The sequence below is a fragment of a genome, unplaced genomic scaffold (genome assembly GCF_019419815.1).
Source record: "Pyrus x bretschneideri cultivar Hongxiangsu unplaced genomic scaffold, Pyrus_bretschneideri_v1 Contig37, whole genome shotgun sequence".
NCBI lineage: Eukaryota > Viridiplantae > Streptophyta > Magnoliopsida > Rosales > Rosaceae > Pyrus > Pyrus x bretschneideri.
Window position 1 is genome coordinate 1,770,488 of NW_025999690.1, and position 24,541 is coordinate 1,795,028.

Genomic DNA, 24,541 nt, shown 5'->3' on the forward strand with positions numbered 1-24,541 from the left:
TCATTTCTTCAATTAGGTTAAAGTTGAGGGATCATTGCTGCAATTGTTCTCATTTGGTTTTCCATATTTGCCCATTAGCTTCACATGCATAGCATGTGACTTATTTGACAAAAGTTCTAACGGAGTTGACGAAAACGATCATAGCTACACATTTTGATGAGTTAAGAGACCAATGTTCATAAATTTTTAATTGAAAGATTATTGCTACACTTTCCAGGTACAAAATCATTGCTGAATTGGGCGAAATTTGAACTTACATGGCAAAAAAAGTATATTGATAAAAAGGCACTATGTTGTAACGGTACAACACATTCATCGGTACTTCATATTCCTTGTAAGGCACATAACTGAAGCTCAACTGACCGTTTGGTTAAAAAAACAACCGGAAACCAGCCCCAACCGAAAACCGAAAAAAGAAGAAGAAAGTAAAACTCTCAACGGATGCAAGATCAACCAAACTAGCCTAGGCCTGCGTAAAACAACCTAGACGTAACTTCAACGAATTAGTTGACACCTCCCGCCTGGTAATTTACACCAGTTGAGATCCCAATGTGAGTTTAAACTGTGATCCTATGTGACACCTTGCTTGAGCTTGTTACAGCTTATAAGGTATGTCTCTGAACAAGCAGTATGTCCTTCCAAGCTTCATAAAACATCCAGGTGATGCCGGAGGATGGCATGACCTTCAAGCAGCTTGCACCCCACCCTCTGTAAAGTCCCCGCAAACCTTCTTCCTGGGTGACTTCTGAAAGTGCTGCTAACATGTGCGGTGGGCACTTGCCTTTCAAAGCTCCAACCATCAGCCGTTTCCTGGCCACCTCCAATGGAAAGCTGATTGTGCTAGCCGTAAAACCTAGACATGTTCAAGTAAGCTATTAGATAATCAAGTGGTCAGGATACGATACTATACTCTGCGAAGAAAATTATTCATCCAATCATTCAGCAAAAGAGCCCCGATGTTTCAAAGTTCTGCATACAAGTTGCAAAATTGACAAGTAATTTTACTCTGTCTACTTCCCTAATTATGCAGTTCATTCATATTTCTTGTGTCCAAGAGGTGGAAGACCTGAGACTATCAGAATAATCGATAAGTAGCCCAAACAAATCAACATAACTCTTCCATACTTCTAATTAGTAATTTACACAAAAATTACATAAATTGTTGCATCACACTGACATTAACAAAAGCTTTTTCCACAGGATGCATGTTTTACTAAACTGATGAACAAAAGGTTATATGCCGTCAATAGGCAAAATACTAAAAATAGAAAGCAAAAAGAAAATGCTTCAATAATCTTCACGACTTGAGACATATTATTCTTTAAAAAATGGACCATGACATAAGAATTAGGATCCACAATGTCCAAAAACTAATTAAACCCGAAACAAGATTTGAAAGGGAAAAGAAAAAGAGAGGTAAATGGTTTGCACTATCTTTTCAATTTGATTTACATAACCAAGGCCAAGTTTCTGACCTGCAAGAGCTCCAACCAGTAGCATCTCAGGACGGTTAAGAGACTCTTTATTCTTTGCTTGACAGTAGGATTTCTTCAATTTCTCATACATGAAATAGTAACATGTACTGTAAGGAAGCATCCCAATAAGTGTAGGTGAAAGACCAGAATAGCATGCAGCAATCCCACCCTCCTTATAAATCTTGCTGACTGCAATGCTTAAACTGGGATACGCCTCAGGAGACACAGTCAGCCGATCCTGTTGCAAGAAATTAGAAGCAAGGCACAATAAATAGTTAAATACCAAGAAAAAGTGTCAAACATTAGCAGTTCCTAATTAAAACATCGCACAGTGAAATCATAAGGAGATGTAATCCAAGAGGATATAAAACACAGAATATATTTCCACATGAACACACGAAAACCACACATATAAATGAAACACGGAAGATGAGATAGATATCATAGTCATCAGAAATGATATAATGTAGAGCAGGCTAGACTAAATTTCTATCCTCATAAAGTGTACCCGTACCTTTAGAACTTCAAGGGGATGACACACAAGTGTGCTCACAACTCCGGCAGCAGCACCAGCCACAGCGACAGGGGAAATCCAGGAGATAGAGAAGTTCAAGGTTACAGGACCAATCTGCACCTTTGGGGATTCACCCTGCTTCCACTTTTCTTGTGTCGATGTCATTGCTCGTTTAATGCACTCAAATGTTCCAAACTCAACAGCTTGTGTGGGGATTATGCGAAGCATGTTGACTGCATTTCCAGCCCACAGTCCTTGCCACCCTTGCTTCTCAATGACCTCTAAGAAACTGCCACAAATGTGTCTAGATCCGACACCAACTACCATTCTGGTTCTGCACATATCAAATCCAACAAATTATGATCATGTATCAACACTTACAAAATAATCTTCATGAATTACATGTCATTACATATTTTCAAAATGGTCTGAATGAAAATAATCTTCATGAGTTACATGTCATTACATATTTTTCAAAATGGTCTGAATGTAAGCTATTTGAATTCAAATCGTTAAAAAAACCACTTATAAGAAACCCTTGGAAAATCCTCTAACTTCCCTAGACTTTTTCCAAAACTGTAACATCTTGGTGGAAGAAATTAAATAAATTTGTCCCATAGCTCGGCCACCCTCACATAAACTCGATCGAACACTACAACATTGAAATTCATATAGGGGAGTGTTATTAAACATACCACATTAGGATCAATTCATAACAAAATCTATTCCATTTTTTTTTAATTAAAACAAGACTATTTCCATCCGTCCCCATTACATCTCAGTACCTTATATACAGAGTCTACAGACATCAAATATAAACCCAACATTGTTGTCTTCAGGACTTTCGTTGTTAAATGAGCTAATTTCGGGTAGGATAACACTTCTTCGCTTATATATGCTTATATAAACACAAAGCATCAAATGCAATGACTACTGACAACATTTTAAAGAGGGTGAAACAGCAACCACTAACCTGATGGTCTCAAGAGGAGCAAGAACAGCTTTGGTCATTGCCCCTGCTAAAGCGCCGCTTAAGAACTCTCTAACTTCTCTCGTCTTCGAGAAATCCTGAAGCACATCAAGGCACACTTTTTGTGATACCAATGACAAATAGCATGTTATTTTATTTTTGGCCCTTAAATTATGCCCAATAAATCGATATGAAATTCTATTGAAGAATGATACCAAAAGTCCCATCTTTTTCAATATTTGAACTTTTCCAAAAAAGAGGCATCTCATTCTCAGAGTTCAGGGACACAGTAATTAAACAAAAGAAACAAATTAGATGGCAAATTCCCACACTGGGTTTTTGTTCCTGAACAAAAATTATCCATATAACTCCACTTCCCTAACTTTTATGCCATTTTCTCAGCAACCAAACAGACCAATAAGAAAAAAAATAAGAAATTTCCCTTCAGATTATAATCAAGAGGCGCAAAAAAGAAGTTGGGGGACTTACTCTGAGGGGCTGGGAGAGGTCAGGGAGCTGAAATCGGAGCTTGAATTTCGGGTGGGCAGCCTCCTTCTCAAGCTCAAGCTTTTTGGGAAGTATGGCCATACTGTACACATCCCCAAAAACCCCACCACCACTGTACTTCTTCTCCTTCTTCAGAGACTGTGATTCAAATGCCATGCTTTTCCTTATCAGTATCAAAAAGCAACGCAAAATCCCCCAAAATAAAAAACTATTCAATCAAATGCAGATATCTGTATCAAAAAATGAAATAAATTCCAAAAGAATATGCAGAGTCTGTTTTTCTTAAATTCTTATTGCATAAAGCCAGCACACACACACACATGTATATATATATATATATATATTTGATGAAACGGAGAGAGAGAGAGAGAGAGAGGGACGTGGGTTTGGAATTGACATGCCTGAGAGAGGGAGAGGGAGTGGGGTTTTGGGGACATTGATTTTTCTTTGGGGGGTTCGGTTTTTTGCTGCCTTTTGTGACCCGCCGAGTCTCTCGTCAAGTTTCTCAAACGTTTATGCTGTGGTTGTTTAAAGATTCTTGGGTATTTATGGCGACACACAAGGGAGAACACTTGGCCACTCTCCCATTTGCGCACTGCAACCCTACGCGCCCAACAATTTAGACGGTAGAAAGATAAGGAGGGAAACCATGATTTAGTGCCCAACATTCAATTGAATTGTTGTTCTATGATATGTTTTGGCTTACGATTGTTTTCAATTCGGATTTTGAAAAATTTTAATAAATCACCTTTTGTTTGATGCATGACATAATTTGGTTAGGATTTATATTGACACGTCATTAGCTCTATTAAATTATTACTCTCCTAATCATTTAAACCTAGTACTTGGGACATGGGCCTCAACGTTAAAACCTGAACTCAAATTTGGAATTGGTTGGGATGTTTAGGTTCAGGTTTCAAAACCCACGGTTCAAGTTTGGAATGAGAACTCGGAGGGCTTAGGGGGTCGTGTTCATATTAGTATCTCTTTCTTCATTTAGGTTTTGTTTGGTAGCTCGTATAACATACTCGATAGGATTAATAATAAAAGTCTACTTGTTGGTGCATTTTTGTACTAAATTACCAGCTGACTAATAATCTGGATTCGCTTATTTTGTGCAGTCTACCTGCTAACTAATAAACCTTTAAAGGGATTGGGAAATTGATCATTTCCGATCCCTTCTTTCTAATATACCAAATAAAGAATCTGTGTTGTTAAAATTTGATTCAATGACTACAAATATGGGCCCACTTTAAAAGTTATAATAACTTCAGTTGTTGAATCAATTTTTAACGTACGAATTCTCTAAATGAGTGAATTAGAAGAAAGGGATCAGAAGAGGCTTCGTCTCTATCCTCGTTCTTCTTACTCCAGACCGACCAGCAAGGCCATAATTGGGTAATCAAGAAGGCCAAGGCCGCATAGCCAGCTCGACAAGCTTCCCTCATGGAACCCACATTCGATTCTAACCACCGCGTCGGTTCTGGCCATGAAAACCCAGAACCCGGCCACGACCGGCATCCACTGCTTCGCAAGGATGTGTTGTAAAACCAGAAAATAGATTAAGTGTTTGCTTTAGAATGAGTGAAAGGGATGCGATAATAATTCTGCAATCCTTTCCAATACCCAATTTTGGAATCTTTCCAATTCTGCAACCCGTCCAAGATCAGCGCCTCTCTCTACAATCCTTCCAAGATCCAAGGTCTATGCGGGGACTGGAGGCGAAGTCAGTTCGTGCTTGAATGATGGGTATTTTGGATTGAACAAATTTTTGTTGTGGCGATTATGGTTGGCATTGGGTAGCAAATTGAAGCTGGAAGTATTTGTTTTGTTGGTTTTGGTTCTTTTTCATTAATCATCATTTTTTTCCCTTATTATTTTGATTTTCTCTTATCCCGTATAGTATCAAATGCAGTATAAATACGATCATTAATCTGATATTGCATCAAGCGCGGACTGAAATAATCAGTACAATTCATAATTATTTATCTTATTTGACTGAAATAATCAGTACAATCTGAGCTGCCAAACGAGGCCTTAAGGAGTTCAAGTGATCAAGTATAAGATGTCTACAATTTGAATTTGAAGCCGCATGTCTAGACTTGTGATCTTGGTAACAATCCGACTTATTTATGTGAATTACCTATTATTACACTACTAGCGTAAACTACCTATTATTATACTACCAACTTGATGTATCTTGTTCATTTTCGTTACATACATGATGCGGCTACCTCTTTATTTTGAGATCTCTTTTGCTACTAAAGCAAAGTATAAATAAAACTTTCTAAATCCCGTCCATAAACATTGGGTTTCTTTCAATACGATAACAAAACTACAAAGAAAACTTGGAGGGCAACCGCCGACAAAGGTATAAAACGACCAAAACACAACTAACGTACGAGACGAAACATCAACATAGCATGTCAAGAGATCAAAATCTAAATAGGAATGCCTCGAACCGGCCAAAACTTCTGCCTCGAAATTAGCCTTGATGAAAATATACTCCTCGAGATTAGCTGGATGAAAACATATTGGACAAATAACCCTTGGTTTATTAGGCCATGTCCACAAATTTAACATAATCCATTTCAAAGTGTGCAAAGTCGTTATCGAGCAAGAGGGCTATTTCGTAACCAGCAAGAGGCTATATCTTAGTTGGCATTGAAAGGGTGACTACTTGAGTACTTCTAGCCCATCGAGTTACATTTAGCCTTCTGGAAAGTACTTTTGTTTATAAAAATATAAATTATTAGTATATAACTACGTATTGCTAGATATGGGACAAATATAGACAAGACCGTACGTTAAGGAAAATACACTTTAGCCCTTCCATACGGGAGATGACCACACCTTTTATAGGGAAAATATTTAAAAATTACACTATGTTTAGATAAAAAATTTAAAATTACTAAGGAATTTTAAATGATGGGATTTTATTTTTTAGAATTTATGAATTTTCTTGTTTGGTTAACCTAAAAAAATAATGAAATTGAAAACGAGCTCTCAACTATAGAAATTAGGAAATGACATAAATTTACATAGAATTTAAACTTGGGCATTGGAGGTTTCAAATTCAAAGTTTTTTTTTTTCCACGCGGAAAATTGAAATTCCTATGTTTATGAAACCAAACAAGAGAATTGATGCGTGTCAATTTATAATTCTGACTTTTATCTAAATTTCAAGTTTATTTTTCGCATTCAAACATAATGTTACTCTCTCGTGTAAAGAGTTATTGCCTTTGGCACCTAGATCATATTACAGATGTAAAAAATTATTCGTTTTGTAATTTTAACTAATGTGATTTGCGATTAAAAAGAGGACTCCTACGAAAACCAAAAGACAACATAAATCCAGACTTTCTGGGTGAGATTCCGATGTCCAAATCCATCACCCACGTTACGAGATACTTGCATGGATGATTTGGGACCGTCTAAAACGACACAAGTGGACAAAGTATGAGAGTTGAAAGCCAATGGAGTTTTCAAAGCTACGAACGTAATGCTATCATCCAGAAGTTTAATTCCCACTTATTTACGTGACAATGTGACCTCGTTCTACGACTACCATTCCTTCGTTTGGCTTTAAAAACGAGCTTGTCAAAAGACGGTGGTGCAACTTCTAATCTTCTACATTTCATTGGTTTAGGACTAAAATTGATTATTTGTACGCTATCCTTGATTTTGTAATTTAAATTGTATTGATTATTTCAATCGAATATAATAAATAATCATCGAATAACATTTACTAAATTAATCGGATATTTGATGTAATATCAGACTAAGGACTGAATTACTTACGTTTTTACTATTGTCCTTGTCTAGAAACCCACACACTTTTCGAATCCCATCTTCAAAATAAAAAGCAAATAAAAAAGCCTCAAAATCAGAACAAAACCTAATTTAATAAAAAAAAAAAATTGCCCAGATAATATCTTTCCTAATTTTCAAATTCCATCATCGATTTCCAGCCAAGGTTCTAAAACCCAGTTGAAAGAAACCCAGACCCAGATCACAAAAAACAGCAGCAAAAAGATAACCCAAATTCCACTTAATTTCAAACACCGAAATGACTAAATTTCTCAAATATCACCAACTCATGATTAAAAACTGAAACCCCATACAATACTGAAACACCCAAATTGAATTCAAATGTTTTGAGACAAGAGAGAAGCTCTCTTTGTGCTGTGGTCGGTGCGAGACAGCGAGAAGGTTGGTGCAATTGGTCTTTTCTCTCTTTATGGGCGTCTCCAATTGTCAGACGGAGAGCAAAGGTGGCGGAGAGAATAGACACGGCGAGAGAAGGAGACATGGAGAACGGCGAGGGCAAGAGAGAGAGAGCTGAGTTTGCGCAGGACAGAGGAAAGAGAATCCGACCAATAATACATGTGTTTTACGGTTTTACTAAGCATGTCTATACAAAATAAAATAGGACGGTTTTACTAAGCATGTCTATACAATATAAAATAAGTTGGCTGATTAAATTAATTCAGTGCTTATTTAATACGGAAAGAAATTAAACGATCGGGTTAGTATTATTAGTTTTATCTGGTCTCTTAGACAAACTATCAAACGAGGCTTAAACTTAGCTTGATCTGAAAGGTTAATTAACAATTAAACAAGCTCTTATATGGGCTTATTTTAGGTCATTAAATATAAGAGGCCTAGTTAGATCTAACGTAACCAAAGCTAATTTCCACAACTAGTCCAATTTAAGTCAATTTTATGTATCAACAAGTGTGCTCTTAACGAGTCGATTTTTCCCACAATTGTACACAAGCATGCCAATTTCTTGTTTGGCCATGTTTTTCAAGTAAAATTCCAATTTCATTGGATTAGTGATACACATTTCCAATGAGTAGAAGGACGTTGATGTTCAAGGGCTTGTCTCACGTAGATTCAGAAAGATGAGCTAACAAGTCAACGGTTCACTACTATTAATGGATATTGTCACCCAATGTATATCTTACTGCTTACACGACACACATGTGTAAGAGTTTTTATAAAAAAATGTGTTGCCTAACTTGTATCTAAGAACTTGCAGAATACAATAATTGTCATAAAAGGGCTTAATCTAAATGAAACCACCGAATACAAGTCATACATAGTTTTAGTTATTTTTAGGCGTAAAATTCTTTTATTCTTCAACAGTTCCCTATGCTTTAATCCTCCCTAATTCTTTTGTTGTGCTTTTAACCAAAGCACTTTCAACAAAAAAAAAAAAAAAAATTCATAAACAAAAGTGATTTGAAAATCAAGGGAAAATTAATGAAAATGGTTTGAAAACTTTGAGTTTTAACGATAAAGACAAAATAAAGAGTAAAATAAATAGTAACAAGATTGAATTTTTAGTATTAAAATATGATTTTTTGTTAAAATAAACAGTACCGGAGTTTTTCGTTAAAGTTCTCTTGAATCAAAGCATTCTTGGACGTACCCCCTAAAGTCCAGTAGTTGATCAGCCCACGAAGCCCAATTACCCCAAAGGGGAGATGGCGGTAAAATGAGTCCGGACATCGAACTTGCACTTTATTGAAATGACCCGTATACCCCTCCCCGGCGTCCAAATTCCAATCCCTATTTATTCTCCTTTTTCCCTCTCTCTCCCTCTCTCTCTCTCTACCATCTGAGTTTCTCAGACTCGTGCTCTCCCTCCATGGTCTCTCTCTCTACAGAAAACCCTAGTTAATTGTAATTCAAGAAATTCGAACAGGATCAATGGAGAAGAAACTATCCTCGAGAAGAGAGCTGTTGGACCGCTGGAGAGTCATTGAGGAGGAAGCGGACGAAGACGACGATCGCATTGACCCCTCCAAACGGCACCGTCTCCACCACAACAAAGAACAATGGTGCCCCCCCTCTCTCACTTAGATTTTAGTTTAGTTCCGTTTATCATTGTTTTCAAAAAGCGTAATCTTTTGAAATGGGGAACAGTTATCATTATTGATTTTATTTACATTCTAGCTGGTTTTTGGTAGTAATCTTGTTTGGGTTTGGTGGTATAAGTAAATTGAAGAAGTTGAGTTAGGAGTGGAAATGTTGAATTCGATTAGCAGCGTAGGAAATGGAAGCATGTGGGAGATGGAAAGTGTGATTTTTAGTGAGTGGAGGTAAGAAATGGAAGAAATAGAGAACTTTAGTTTATTACTATTACACTAAGACTACAAGCATCGACATTGTTGTTTAACCGATTGTGATCCTTAGCGGAGTTGTAATAAACAAACTACATTATTAGGGTGTTTGTTTCTGTCTATGGTTCACATTAACTTCTTCATGGATTTGTCTGATCGAGGAACTCTTACGTGGAGAAGCTGTTTTTCAGTTCAGCCTTCTTTCTTAACTGTTACCCCTTTAAAGTAAATAAATTTTAAACATATACTTATTTACGAGATATTTTGAGCTACCAATTCATCTCTCACTTTCTTTCTCTTTGCTGCGCAAGATTGAATTCAAGAACCATGTGAACCTGAGAATGCGAGCATGCATGCTTCAAGTTTATTTGATGGTTTGCTATTCGTAATGAGTTGACAGGCTCTATATGTATTTGTTTATTTTTAACATTTAGGATTTATTTGGCATTGTTTCAGGTTTGCAGATGCATTTAGTTTCTTGATCTGTTTGCCAAAAGAAAATCATATTTGGTGTGGGTCGTGGGACTTAATGGGGCCTCTTCTGGAGACATTTTATAACTACTTCAAAGATGACAATGCTGATTCTCCTCTTAGACAACTATGGAGGAGAATCTCTGAGGAAATGCGGCAGTGCATCCAGTGCATTTCCCAGCACTATCAAGCCCAAGAGATGTATATCATGGAGTATGAGACAAGTTCTATTGGTCCCCTCTTGGATGTTTTGCGAAGTCTCGATGAGGAAAGAGTGACACAGCACTTGATAGAGATAAATACTAAATTAGCCCGAAAAGAATATGATGCTGCCCGTGATAATGCAGAAGTCATTAGTGTCATGTATGAGGTATGTCAGTGTTCTCTTATGGACTTATTTTATATGATACGGTTAGCATAGTATAACTTAATCAGAATGGAATTGACATTGATTTGATTGTTTGTTGTTAATTGGTTCACAGGTTCTAATGTTCCCTGTATTATTGGATGATGAGTCCTTATTCACTGAGTTTGAAAGATTCATTGAAGCAGTTGACAGCATGCATGAACTGGCTCTGGCTGGACAGCAACAGTTTCCGGTATTTTGTTGATAGATTTATTTCTAGATGTTCGTTAATTAGCTTTCATTTTACTTAAATAAGCGTAATTCTTCTTTCCTTATAGAGTGAATCTGTTTTCTGTTAGGGTGTTTATGCATTATTTTTCTTCAAGAGAAGAGTGCGCTCTATTGGTCATCGTCTAGCTGGTTCTATGGGAAAACTGAGGTACTGTTTCTTGAGTTTCAATATTCATCATTCAGATGATTATATCAACCAGTCAGTTTTGTTTTTGGGTTCTTTGCACTATGGTGGATAAAGGAGGAGGTGGCAGGTGTTTAAACATTCTACATTGTAATGTTTGAATGTGTAAGTGGTTGCTGCCTCCCAAGTTCCCAACCCACCCCCAAATCACACTTTTGGTTGGCACTGTCATTGGTATGCAGTACTAGACTATGTACATTTTGGAAATGCTTTATGTTTCAACTTTAATTGTAATTCTTTCTTTTGCATTTTGTTTTCATTTTTTATTCTCTTCATGCATAGGAGAGCAACAGATTTGGAACCCTTGCAGCCTATACTTAAGAAATTCATCGGCTTCTTGGAGACTGAAGTGTTACCGTCAACTTTGAAAACTTCAAGGCCCAGAGTGCAGTTGGAGCGTACATCCATATGGGTTGGAATAAAATCTCTGTAGGAACATCTGGATAAACCTGTTTATTACTGACCATTATTTTTCTTTTTCCATTTTTCTTGCTAATGATTCTTTTGTGTGTTTTATTAAGGCTTGGGTTTTTGGAACCTCCAGCTTTTGAAGAAGGGATATTAGAGCGCTATCCTATTTTTCTTGATATTGTACTCAACCATATTAGTGGCGATTCATCGGAATTCTCTCATGCAGTTTCTTGCTTGAGAATACTCTTTGAAATGCTTGGTACATACCTATTTTATATTTTCAATTAAATGTTGGGATTCTGTTTACAACGCTCAGAGTTTTTTCTTTATCATTGTGGCTTGGCTTAAGGTTGTAAGCTTTGGTTGAGATCAACACTGTCTCCAAGTGTGATGCGGAATACTCTGATAGGGCAGTGTTTTCATACTCGAAGCGAGAAAAGCCATAAGGATATTTTTGATCTTCTTCAGCCTTTTCTGCAGGCATGTCCAAGATATTCCACAACTTTTAGTGACAGTTATGTAGTCTATTTTTTACATGCTAGTAGGAATGATTCTGACTTTACTCATTTGATAAGTGCAAGTCCAATTTATGCAGTCTCTTGAAGCTTTGCAAGATGGGGAACATGAAAAACAGCGCAGGCATTTTCTCTATTTTCTCCTCATTCAGGTGCCTGCGAGCAGTAACTTCAGTGGCTTAACGAGGCAAAAGGCTTGTCAGGTTCTTATTTCTTTCTGGAGATTGTTTCTCTTTTACAGGCTTTCTCTAGTGTATCCTGTCATTGCTACAATAAGACACTTCTATTTTTTCTGGATTGTGCTTACTTTATTTATTGCAAAATTGTATTTCAGATAGCACTCCTTATTATACATCGAGGCTACACGATGAACCCGCCTTGTCCTCCTTCTGAATGCGCACATATGTGGTATGCAATTTATCCGTCATGGATTTGACATTCTGTGGAGGCCTTTCTTGACTATGAATAAATTAATAGACAAAACAAATGACAAAACCATTTATGCTTTCACTTTTCAGTTTCAAATGTGTATTTTCTGTCTTTTGTTTTTGCCAACATATTATTCAAAATTATTGGAGGGAAAGGAGGAGACTTTAAAATGAATCTATGTTTCTCCTGGGTTGAGTGTTGCAAGGAATTATAGTTTCATCATCATATTCCCTTCCTAATGGCTTATAAAGCGAATGTAAAAGAATGGTTAGTGATTTCTGCATATGGGTGGTAAATCACGTATTTGTTTTTGTTTGTGTTGGTCAATGGTTCTGCACAATATTGCTGTTGCCTCATTAATCTGTTTGTATTTGTCAGGGGCCCTTCTCTTGTGTCATCGTTAAAGGATTCTTCACTTCACAATTCTCTAAGGCAACCTGCCTTTGATCTGATACAAACTATCATGGTGTCTGATGCTGCTGTGTTAGTAAGCACAGTGCTAAATACCCACCTAAACCTTTGTTCTGAAAGAAGCATGTCCTATGAGTTGAATGATGAAGATGATGAGGGGCTTCCATTTGCTGAGAATACAAAAGAGCAGGATAATAGCTCATGGAGTGAATTTAGCATACAAAGTAAAATTGCATCCCGGGAATTTAGAGAGTGGATGTGCATTCCAATGTTATGGATTGATGTCCTTGCTGACATCAATCCATCAGTTCTTCCTATATCATTTTCCAAGGCTGTTTTGTGGGCACGATCTCGTTTTCCTATGGTAGAACCAGTGACTGGTGCAGAAACGGCCCTTCCAGTCAGAACCTGGCTTTCATCATCTTCTGCAGAAATATCTTCAACCTTTGGGTGGAAGGTTCCTACTGGTTCTGACGATGGTGGAGATGTAGTGTCAAAGAATGCAATAAAAGCCTCGACAATGCCTCTTCCTCTAATACGAACATTCAACAGGTTTTTTTTCATTAAATGCTGTTATATTTTTGTTGGTTTCTGTGCTGTAGCTTTGATGTTGTGCGTACTTTGTTCCTGGTTGATTTGGTCCTAATAATAACATGGTGGTGTGTAACCGTGTTACAGGTTAACAACACATTTTCTGGTTCATGTGGGGCAGGGGGAACTTCGTAAGCAGTGGACGTGGGAGCCAAGGATGGGTGAAAGCTTGTTCCTCTCACTTATAGATCCCAATGATGTAAATACTTGATTTGAACAATTATTTGAACCTTTAGGACAAAAGAAAAAAAAAAAAAAGTTTGTAACTCAGATGCCACTTCATTTTATCTCGTAATGTTATCATTCAATCATACTTACAAAAATGTTTACATCTTGTATGGTATCTTTATTCATTTTGTATGACACAAATTTATATGTGATGCAGGATGCAAGGAAATTTGGCAAGTCAATCCTGGAACAGGTTTCCAATACACAGGGTCTTGCTTGTAGTTTGACATTCCTATGTTCTTATAGGTCTTCATTGTCTGCTGTCTTTTTGGGCTTGAGACATGCTGTGAAACTGGTAATACTTTTGTTTCGTTGAATTTCTTGAAAGTTGAAACTACTGATGTATAGTACCAGCATGTAGTTTACCTATCTGTGTTTCATGTAGTATATAACTAAGTACATCTGTGCATGCTCAATTTATTTGAGCTCTAAAAGTTTGTTCAAGTCTCTCTCTCTCTCTCTCTCTCTCTGTGAGCCGTAGTGTATTAAATGGACACCTTTTTAGTGGGTAAATGAGTCTAAATGTTGTGACCTATGTCGGGATAAACATTCATGTTTCCTCAAATTGGAATGTGAAGGCATATGGTTCCTTTTACTTACGTCAGGAAACCAGTCACAGATAGACCCTATGTTTAATGGGTAGAACATAAGTTCTGAAACTCTGGTTATGATGTCGTCTTACGGTGATAGATTTTCCTATTTTCCTTACTGTAATACTCTTTTTGAACTACAGTTCATTTCAATTTTCAGGTCCAACTGGATATTGTTTTATTAAAGTTTCAGACTCTGCATCATTTTTTCTTTGTTCTGCGGAGACTACTTATTGATGGGGATTCACGTGCTGCGGATATTCCAGAATCTGACCACTTAAATATGGCAAAATTCTCTTCCCAAGGTGGATTTCTCAGGCAGCCAGTCTTTGATTCATCCCCTCCCAACAATGGGCATTCACCAAATGTTGACCTAAATTTACTGAAAAGATTTTATAACTTGATATCGGAAACTGCATGGCCTTCCATCTGCAGGTGCTTATTGGAAGGAAAAGCATTTATTGATAACAGTATTAATCAGGTAGTGTTTCTAATTGTAAATAATAATGTACTTTGGTAATCTCATTTTGAAGACAACTTATTTGTATTTACTTATGGGTAGTAGTAGCATTTGTTTCCCTTTGGGTAGGTGGTGGGGTAACTTATCAAATGAAGTAAAGTATGTATATTTGTGTTTGTCTGATACTAAAGAAAAGAAGGAAAATTGAACATCAGTTTCTTTGGCTTGGTTCGATTAAGCTGGAATCTTCTTATATTTTTATTAAATTTTTTATTTTATTTTATTTTTTCAGATGACTTGTGTACGCATACTTGAGATCCTCCCATGTGTATTTGAAAGAATATACTCTGGCGTACGGGAAAACACATGTGACTTCTCATGGCTACATGATTTTATGGATTGGGGAAAGTCATCACTTAAAACTGTGGTTGTATACTGGCAACGAACAATCACATCCTTGTTGAAGCTGCTGAAAGGGTCATATAACAGTGCTATTGCATTGACAATCAGCACCATTGAAAATCTCATTTCATGTGGTGAGCTTTCCATACTGAAATAGATTGATGCAAACCATCTTGCAATACTCCATTTCTTCTGTTGAAGCAGTGACCATTTTTCAGTACTGAAAGTAACATTTTCTTTATGTTTTTTTGCCTTCTACTAGATTGTGTTTCCATGGATGAATTGATGGAACAAGTGTCACGCCTTTCTGTTTCTCTATCTAAGGCAGCCTCTTCTAGTATTGGAAAGACCGACCTCTGTTCAAATGTCCTTGTTTCCTGAAGGCTTATCTTTTGAGAAGTATTCAGCTCCTTATGTGCAACCCTTGTCCATCAAGGATCCAGATGTCCAAATCTTGCACTCACCATCGGTGGATAATAGAAAGCATAGAGATGACATGATTGTCCTTTCTGATGAGGAAACTACAGCTGTTTCACCAGATGAAGTAATTTTGTCTGATACTAAGGTGAGTCGGTGTATGGCGGATGACAAGACAATTGCTCCTAATGATGACAAAAGCACTTCATATACCGAATCTGTGAAGAAGGTTTCTGGTGTTTATACATCCAAGTTTTATTTGAAGGCCTTTGAGAAAAGAGATGCTACAGATAGTGCTCACTTGGCTGTTCAGAAACGGGAGATTGATAGATCTATAGGAAAACTGCCACCTGTTTTCTCCCTGAAATCAAAAGATGAAGATAATAACAGGAAAGCATTAACATCTGATAGCAATATAGCTGATTCTGAAAAATTCCAGAATAGAACTAGTACTAGTAACTCATATGATAGTACGGTTAGTTCCAAAAAGTTGAATCAAGCTCCAACGCTTCATTGAAAGAGATAGTAAGTGATGCCAAAGACAATTCCTTGGAGTCTTCTCTCAATTCGGCCAAGCATCAGCAGTCACCTTTGGAAAAAATTAGCATTGCTGCTCCTAAACGACAACTCATTCAGCTTAAATCACCTTTGCTGAACAGGCCTAGCCATTTACAAAGGCTGGAAGCTCGAGTGAAAAGGTTCAAGCCGCCAAAGCTTGATGACTGGTATAGACCTATCTTAGAATTAGATTACTTTTCACTGGTGGGGGTAGCATCTGGAAGTGAAAATGATAACCAAAAACGTGCAAAATTAAAGGAGGTTCCTGTGCAGTTCCAATCACCTGAACAGTATGTTGAAATTTTTTGTCCATTGGTTTTGGAGGAGTTTAAAGCACAGTTACATAGTTCTTTTATAGAAATGTCTTCATGGGAAGAGATATATTTTGGAACTTTATCAGTGCTTTCAGTTGAAAGAATTGATGATTTTCATCACGTTCGCTTTGCTCACGATGACAATGATTCTACAATGTCAAGCAACTTTTCAGAAAATGACCTAGTATTACTAACAAAAGAGCCCCCCCAAAAATCTTCTCATGATGTTCATGTGCTTGGGAAGGTACTCTTTCATATTAATCATGCAGCTAGTTAGTATTTTATTTGTTGTGATTTACCTGTCTTTGTCTCCAGTTGACTCAGAACTTTGATAAGTGATGATCAGGATGTTGTGTAGTTTGTTGATGAAAATTGACATCTTGCTAAAAATAGTAAGAACGAAAAAGATTAGTGAAACCTGACTTCTAAATTTTAATCACTTATGGTTGCACAGAAGTATTATTAAACTTTTATTCTGCACATTCTTATAAGGGTGCTATTAGGCTAGATTCATGTCCATACATTGAATTTTTTGTTTATATTTCTATTGTAGAATATGAACTGTGTAAGCAAGTTTAGGCTGCATGTATATGCACTTTATTATATCATTCACGAGACCAGGTTTCTTTTAAGTTCTTTTATGCTAAAATAATGTGTGCTTCTCAGGTGGAGAGGCGTGAGTGGGACAATAAAAGAAGGTTAAGTATACTACTCATCAGGTTTTATCTGTTGAATGGTACGTCACGTTTACATCAAGCCAGAAGGAACCTCCTTGAACGCAGTAAATGGCATGCAAGTCGTATTATGAACATTACACCTCAACTTCGTGAATTTCAGGCATTATCATCACTAAAGGATATCCCTTTACTTCCAGTTATTTTGAAGCCTGCGAATGATTCTTATGATTCTAGTGAAAGCAAGGAAGTAGATCTGAGCAAACTGTCCCAACCCTTGCAGCGTATACTGAAGTCATCCTTTAATGACAGTCAACTTCAAGCTATTAGTGTTGCCACTGGAACACCTAGGCGGAAGAAAGATTTTGAATTATCCCTTATTCAGGGTCCTCCAGGTTTGTGGTTTACCTGGTTAACTTTCAGATCTGAAATATTGCTTGAGTTATCATTTACTAATTGGGTTTAATTCCATATATCATATATGTAGGTACTGGTAAGACAAGAACAATTGTGGCCATTGTCAGCGCTTTGCTTGCTTCCCTTACCCATAGGACAGATCCTGACGAAAAAATTCATGATCTCAGTTTGAAGCAAATTTCAGTTCCCAAGATTAACCAGGCTGCTGCTGTTGCAAGGGCGTGGCAGGATGCAGCCTTGGCCAGACAAATAAACGAGGATGCCCAAAGGAATATGAACGCTGTAGAAAGTTGCTTGAGAGGAAGGGTCCTCATCTGTGCCCAGTCTAATGCTGCTGTTGATGAATTAGTGTCAAGGATTTCTAGCCAAGGGCTGTATGGAAGTGATGGAAAGATGTATAAGCCATATCTTGTGCGGGTTGGGAATGCGAAAACAGTTCATCCAAATTCGCTACCATTCTTCATTGATACACTTGTTGATCAACGGTTGGTGGATGAGAAGATGAAATTGACAGACACAAAGAATGATTCGAGTGTCGATTCTTCAACTACACTGCGCTCTAATCTTGAAAAGTTAGTCGATCGAATTAGATTCTATGAGGCCAAACGTGCTAACTTAAATGATCGGGATCCTGACCTTAAAAAGTCTTCTGTAGATGATAATTATAAGGGGGATGATGGGAAGGACATGTCTGATGCAGAAATATCTTTCAAGTTAAGAAAACTTTATGAGCAAAAGAAGCAAATTTATAAGGATCTTAGTATTGTTCAGCAGCAGGAGAAGAAAACTAATGAAGAAATCAGAGGACTTAAATATAAACTGCGGAAGTCTATACTAAGAGAAGCTGCAATAGTGGTAACTACATTAAGTGGCTGCGGGGGAGATCTTTATGGAGTGTGCTCTGAATCTATGTCAAGTCATAAGTTTGGCAGTCCACCTGAACATACTCTTTTTGATGCTGTTGTTATTGATGAAGCTGCTCAAGTAAAGTTTGTCAAGTTCTTAAGAATTTTATCAGTGGTTGTGTATTGTTTCTTTCCTGCCTTCTAACATTGGTCTTTGTTACAACAGGCTCTGGAACCTGCTACTCTGATTCCTCTTCAGCTTTTAAAGTCTAGGGGTACCCAATGTATCATGGTAATGCTTAACTTGATCACGTGTCAATATTGTTTTGTGTTGTTTGGAAGTGCTGACATTTGAAATTAATGTTAAAGGTTGGCGATCCAAAGCAGCTTCCTGCAACTGTTCTTTCAAATGTTGCCAGTAAATTTCTTTATGAGTGTAGCATGTTTGAACGTTTACAAAGGGCTGGACACCGTGTTATCATGCTGACCAAACAGGTAGATTATACAGATTATAGTATAAATCTGATGGACTTTGTGCATCTATTTGTAATTTCTCTCACTTTTGTTGGCATTGATTGTGTTTGAGGAATGGGGAACCATTTCCTTTCAAATGAACATGATAGATCTTTATGTTTCCATCATTGGTTTATTGTTATACTTCTGGACACTGGCTGTGCATCAAAAAGCATGAACATTAATATTTGTAATTTGCCTGTACACTTCTAGTCGGTTGTGATGTGTGTGGTCTTTGACAACTGATCCTAGTCTTTCTTGAACGTTCATATTATTGGAATTTTTTGTAATTTCCAATTTTATTTACTTGTGTCATCTTTGCAAATATTGGTTGCTTGATTGAAAATTAAGTGGACATCCGTCTTACTGCAGAGAATGACACCCATGCCTTATATCAAAGTAATTTTCTCAGTGTTACATAATCCCCGACTATAATAATATCTCTTGTTTATATTTAAACTTTTTCATTTTACATGATCCCGCATTATTGTTTGTAAACTTTATACTCACTCACTACCACCACTGCCTGCTGCTTCTGTTGCTACATGTTATTTTACTCTTGCTGCCGCTATTTCTGGATGAGGTGGGGTATGAATATCTTTCTTGTTTAAAATGCTAAGATATTTTCTTAGACGTTACTATTGTTTGCAGTATAGGATGCACCCAGAAATATGTCTGTTTCCTTCTTTGCATTTTTATGAGAAGAAGTTGCTGAATGGCGATCATATGTCCAGCAAATCAGCATTATTTCACGAGACTGAAGGTCTTGGACCTTATGTATTTTATGATGTTATTGATGGCCGGGAGCATCGTGGTAAGAATGCCAGTGGGCTGTCCCTTTATAATGAACATGAAGCTGATGCTGCAGTTGAATTACTCAAGTTTTTCAAAAAGAGGTACCAAGTTCTTTTTTTTTTTTTTTTCTCAAAATCGGTGGTTCAAATTAAGCCGGTGGTTCAAATTTATATTTGATGTTGCCTAGGTACCTAGTCTTCTTTCAAGATTAGTTATTGATTTTTGGTTGATGCTCATATAGTGGATATGTTGCTTAGGTACCCTTCTGAATTTGTTGGTGGAAGAATTGGCATCATAACTCCATATAAGAGTCAGCTCTCGCTGTTGCGTTCTCGTTTTTCTAGTGCCTTTGGATCTTCTACCATGGATGATATGGAACTTAATACCGTTGATGGCTTCCAAGGTCGGGAGGTTGATATACTGATACTTTCCACTGTTAGAGCGGCAGAGCCAAGCTCTGCTGCACCTGGAAGCAATTCTAGCAGTATCGGATTTGTTGCTGATGTAAGACGGATGAATGTTGCCTTGACCAGAGCCAAGTTCTCACTTTGGATTTTGGGTAATGCAAGGACTTTGCAGACAAACCAAAACTGGGCTGCTCTTGTGAAAGACGCTCAAAAGAGAAATTTGGTTAAAACAGCTAAAAAGCCATACAAGGACATGTTCAAAACAGCTTCTGAGCAAAATTCTGGTAATCGTTCATTGGAGCCACAACATGTTCAAAAGGTTAAAGATGCAAGTCTGCATGCAAGGAAATATGCAAAGGAAGCACATGAAAGAAAAACAAAACACATTGATCATGTTTGGAGTAAAAGAAGACTTGGTGCTAGTGAACCAGATGTTTCAGCAACTAAAGATGATACCAGAATTAAAATAGTGCAGGCCAGAGATGAATATGATTTACCACTGAAGGATGGCTTTTCTACTGTCACTCCAGATGCCCACGGTAAAAATTCCAAGGATGTCAAGTCCACAGAGTCAGAGGAACGTGTTACAAATAGTGAAAGTAGAGATAAAGATAGCAAAAAAAGGAACATTAATTTGGACAATACTCAAACTGGTAAGAGGAAAAACAGATTTGAAAATTCAAAAAGGGATGCAGATAACTCTGAACAAAGAACAGATGACGGTGGACCTATGAAATTGCGAGAGTCAAAAAGGGCTAAGAGATCTTTTGATGGTGACAGAAGCCAGAAAAAGCAAGTTTTACCTCCCTCAGATCAAACAAAGGATGCAAGTGATGGAGGTAGAGCTTCAAATCAAGTTGCAACTTCTTTAGATTTAATTGCAAAAAGGAAAAAACAGCGAGAAGCTGTTGATGCTATACTTTGCTCATCTCTGATTCCTTCAAAGAAGTCTGAAAAATCAATAAACCCCGTGCCTGCTAAAAGACCTCAATCGTTTTCCTCAACTGCAAGCAGTGGCATAAAACCACCCAAGTCAAGGAAAGATTGACTGGCCTGTTTCGGTGTTTTGTCAGGTATGATTTCTCTTATAGCATTAGAAAATTGGTGGTTAGCAAATTGCTCTATGAATACATATATTTTATTGGTAGCATTTTAAATCTGGTCATGGTTGTGACCCTTGTTATTTGAAAGCTTCGTAAGCCTGAGGTGGCATTCTTGGTGGAATAACAATTATATTGAAACTGAATTGTCTGCAAGAATAATAATTATGTTGTGAAATTTCATCCTGAAATTTCTCAATGACACGCTCATGTGGCATCTTCTCTCGTTATTGTGGAGTGGAAGGATGGATAGGTTGTGGGTTCGATAATCATTAGCTGCGTGATTGAAGTTACCAATATGACTTAGAAACTCATATTAGGCAATGACTTGTTGGTTATATTTGGTGCGGCATTTCTCTTTCACCCCATACTAAGCATCAGCATTTGCACTGTATTGAACGTTCGTGTACTAGTCCTTATAGTTCCAGTAGATATCTATTATTAGAAGTTAAGTGTTGTGAGATATCGAGACTGTTGAATGTATTTGTAATCAAACTCTTCTATATGTTTGCAGTTTTGCCCAGAATTCTCAATCTGTGAACTTTCTCGCGCAGCCCAGAATATACAGCTGACTGCTTGCTTACAACGAGCCTAAGTTTTCCATTCATTTATTTGAGATTTGAAGAACGTCGTAAGCTTTTGCAGACTGCTATAGAGAATGTACAGCTGACTGCTGGCTTACAATATGCAGTATTTGGTTGCATCCCTCTACCGTCACAACGAGCAGGAGACGAGGTCCGATTTGAAGGTGTTTCATCTGAAATTTCTGGTACGCCATTGTAAAATAGTCTTTTGATAGGTGTGCCACAATTGGTTTAGCTCGTATCCTTTCTATGGTTTTTGGAAGATCATGTGTATATATCAGTCAGTGTAAATACTAGTAATTGTACTCTCTTTAATTCAGAACTTTTCGTCACATAAACCTCTGATCGACCAAAGCAATTTCATCAAGGTAGATTGTTATAGTTTATTAAAAGTCTCAGTTGTATTGCCATGGTTGTGCAAAGAAATGAATATACTTGGTTTTTTTGTGTGTATGGTGCCATTGTTTTACGATGACGAATTACCGTTTGACACATCTCTAAAACCTTTGCTTTTGCCATTTTAACGAGTTACATTTGCTTGTGTCAGACTAGATTTGCAGAAAGGAAGGAATGATTTGTTCTATAGTCTCTAATATTAGAGTAATGTTAGGTAGATTAAATTTGTAGACTAATTGCAAATTAAATGATGTATCACTAATAAGAATTAGGCACGTTAATTAACACTTAATTAATAATGGGTAATGCTAGGTAGGCCAAACCAACTTATGTATCATCAATAAGAAATAAACAAGTTAATCAACACTTAGATAATAATCTAATAATCAACAACGATATCATTTGGTTTAAAAATTTAGCGTTCCTGTCATTACCCATTAATAATCCAATCATCAACTTCTATGTTATTTAATTTACAAAATTTTGTCTACAAATTTAATCTTCTTAACATTACCCATATACTATGCATGCATCTCTACCATAAGATAATCTAGTAACTTATCCTTTTCAATTAATCCTTAATATCTGATGCCAGAAAATAATCTTGTTACTTATTCATTCCAATCCAATCTAATACTTAATACCAAACGACCATAAGAATTCACCTCTTACATGTTCCAACCCGCACGTGACTCGTGCCCTCGAAATATTAGAACCAAGAATCCCTAGCTCAAACTTATTGGGGGAGGGGATCGGTATAATAACTTAGTGATTTATCGTATTTTGGGATAACTAATTGTACAATCATTGCCTTGGCATTTCATGTATCAACTATCAACCATGCAACAATATATACTCAATGTGACCGGAATATGTAATGATATACCACGTGTTACTATACAAATGGTGAGATATATGTATTAAAAAGTTAATAACTTAAAAAATACAATTTCCCACCAGTTATATAAAAACATGTAGTGTACCATTCGTATTCTAATCACAATGAAAAATTTCTCCTAAGACTCCTCGAAAGGTTAAAATTCTAAACGTAAGAATTTAGCTAGAAACCTTTGTAAGTGTCCAAAATTTAGCTTGTTAGTTTTTTTGTTTGTTTGCTTTGGTAAGCTGTCCAAAGTTTAGTTACTTATCAAAACTTGCACATTTGGAGGGAGGGCATGCATATTTTACCGAAAGAGGCAATGAATTTGTAAACCTCAAGCTATGAAGAAACTGAAATGTCACTGTACCTAAGCCAAATATAGAAAGCAAAATATTGAAAGAAGCTAGGAAATTGTCGATACGATCAAATGCATGCATCTATATATAAATATGTGTAACAGTAAGTATGGTCAACCGAATTGATATTGTTGTCTATTTTTTGAAAAAAAATGGTTAGATTCAGGCTAGAACAATTGTAGATTTGTTCAACGTGTTGTCTAACTAATTCATATTCTATGTATGTACATCCAAACCTTCTAAAGAAAAAGAGCATAGTCGTAGACATGTTTAGAATACTTTAGCTAGACTGATAATGCATGTTGAAAATGCAATACATCAACAGTTTGAATAAACTTTTAGATAGATCTGAATGACTCATCGGATAATTCTTTTAAAATAAATTGTTAGAAGTGGTCGTAGTTCTTTTTGGAGGTGTGATTGTTCCGGGAATCGATGCATTTCATTTGCTAAAAATTAATTAAGGTATGTATAATCTTATTGCTGAAGGGTGAAGCAATCTTGCCCACCACAGGGAAATCATGTGAGATGCTGCATGCATGCACGTGATTTGGAGCAGTCGGGTAATTAATCAGAGTTGTCACCTATTATTTTGGACATGTGATGTGATGAATTTCTCTAACGGGCTTTCAGATGTAGTCATCTCATTCTTTTATCTTATGCGGCGTTGCTTGCTTATGATTAAGCAAGTGCCCTCTCTCTCTCTCTCTCTCAACTATTGTCTATCATGAAAATGATTTCCACAAATTCCTCACGGTGAATTGTTTCACACTCTCCTCATTTAGCACAGATCTTAATTTTCGTTTTGGGATTCACACTACTTTGGCATCTATTGGTATAAAATAATAGTGTTTTTCAAAATGGTCTATGAGATTGATTTAACTTCTCATTTTGATTTTTAAGATTTGAAATCAATAGAAATGGTCTCTGACTTGGTCCACCATCATTCATTTGGTCCTTGCATGAAAAAGTCCGTTAAATAAGTATTAAATGACAAAAATACCCTCAATTTGATAAACAACTGGCCAAAATGTTTTGACAAAGATTGAGGATATTTTTGTCATTTTATCCTTATTTAATGGAGAACGGAATGATCAAAATGATTGATAGTGGACAGGAATTACTTCTATCGATTTCGAATCTTAGGAACCAAAATGAGGAGTTATACTAATCTTAGAGATCATTTTGAATAAAAAGCCAAAATATTATGTTACATTTTCACATGTAACTATATGTTACGTATTCATATATCAATTAACTGTAAAGCTATATGTTTAGCTTTTTATCAATAGTCTAACAATTACAAAAGAACATCATTATAATCTAATGCTTCCATGTTGATGATTTTAAATTAGTTAT

At 36.6% G+C, this 24,541-nt stretch overlaps 2 protein-coding genes across 3 annotated transcripts; one reads left to right on the forward strand and one right to left on the reverse strand.

Annotated features, from left to right (window-relative positions):
• Positions 1-257: 257 nt before the first annotated feature.
• LOC103927768 (probable mitochondrial adenine nucleotide transporter BTL1) lies at positions 258-4,019 on the reverse strand. Of its 2 annotated transcripts, none has more exons than XM_048563933.1 (6): positions 3,868-4,019; positions 3,449-3,604; positions 2,963-3,057; positions 1,990-2,323; positions 1,476-1,713; positions 258-853 (listed from the first exon to the last, which is right to left on the reverse strand). In XM_048563933.1, exons 1-6 carry the CDS (start codon positions 3,901-3,903, stop codon positions 603-605), a joined length of 1,110 nt encoding a protein of 369 aa, XP_048419890.1. In that variant the 5' UTR covers positions 3,904-4,019; the 3' UTR covers positions 258-602. The 2 variants fall into 2 exon arrangements, with proteins under 2 accessions (XP_048419890.1, XP_018498209.2); XM_018642693.2 differs by having other exon boundaries at positions 3,449-3,629; positions 3,868-3,981.
• Positions 4,020-9,074: 5,055 nt separating this feature from the next.
• LOC103927767 lies at positions 9,075-22,003 on the forward strand. The gene is made up of 23 exons (XM_048592132.1): positions 9,075-9,315; positions 10,054-10,438; positions 10,551-10,667; positions 10,774-10,853; positions 11,172-11,318; positions 11,411-11,559; positions 11,650-11,780; positions 11,896-12,018; positions 12,150-12,223; positions 12,623-13,207; positions 13,334-13,445; positions 13,632-13,769; positions 14,225-14,545; positions 14,817-15,060; positions 15,310-15,737; positions 15,824-16,459; positions 16,882-17,284; positions 17,377-18,290; positions 18,378-18,443; positions 18,521-18,646; positions 19,316-19,560; positions 19,717-20,939; positions 21,481-22,003. The coding sequence occupies exons 1-22, from the start codon at positions 9,185-9,187 to the stop codon at positions 20,912-20,914; spliced, it is 6,753 nt and encodes a 2,250-aa protein (XP_048448089.1). The 5' UTR covers positions 9,075-9,184; the 3' UTR covers positions 20,915-20,939; positions 21,481-22,003.
• Positions 22,004-24,541: the final 2,538 nt, after the last annotated feature.

Excerpts from the sequence above, each read along its gene's own strand:
- LOC103927767 (XM_048592132.1), top strand. The coding sequence starts at position 9,185 with ATGGAGAAGAAACTATCCTCGAGAAGAGAGCTGTTGGACCGCTGGAGA. Across the intron at positions 12,224-12,622 it reads TCTGAATGCGCACATATGTG|GGGCCCTTCTCTTGTGTCAT; the intron begins GTATGCAATTTA and ends TGTATTTGTCAG. Across the intron at positions 15,738-15,823 it reads ATGAAGATAATAACAGGAAA|TTCCAAAAAGTTGAATCAAG; the intron begins GCATTAACATCT and ends TAGTACGGTTAG.
- LOC103927768 (XM_048563933.1), bottom strand. The coding sequence starts at position 3,903 with ATGTCCCCAAAACCCCACTCCCTCTCCCTCTCTCAG. Across the intron at positions 2,324-2,962 it reads GCTCCTCTTGAGACCATCAG|AACCAGAATGGTAGTTGGTG; the intron begins GTTAGTGGTTGC and ends TGATATGTGCAG. Across the intron at positions 854-1,475 it reads ACTGGTTGGAGCTCTTGCAG|GTTTTACGGCTAGCACAATC; the intron begins GTCAGAAACTTG and ends GAACATGTCTAG.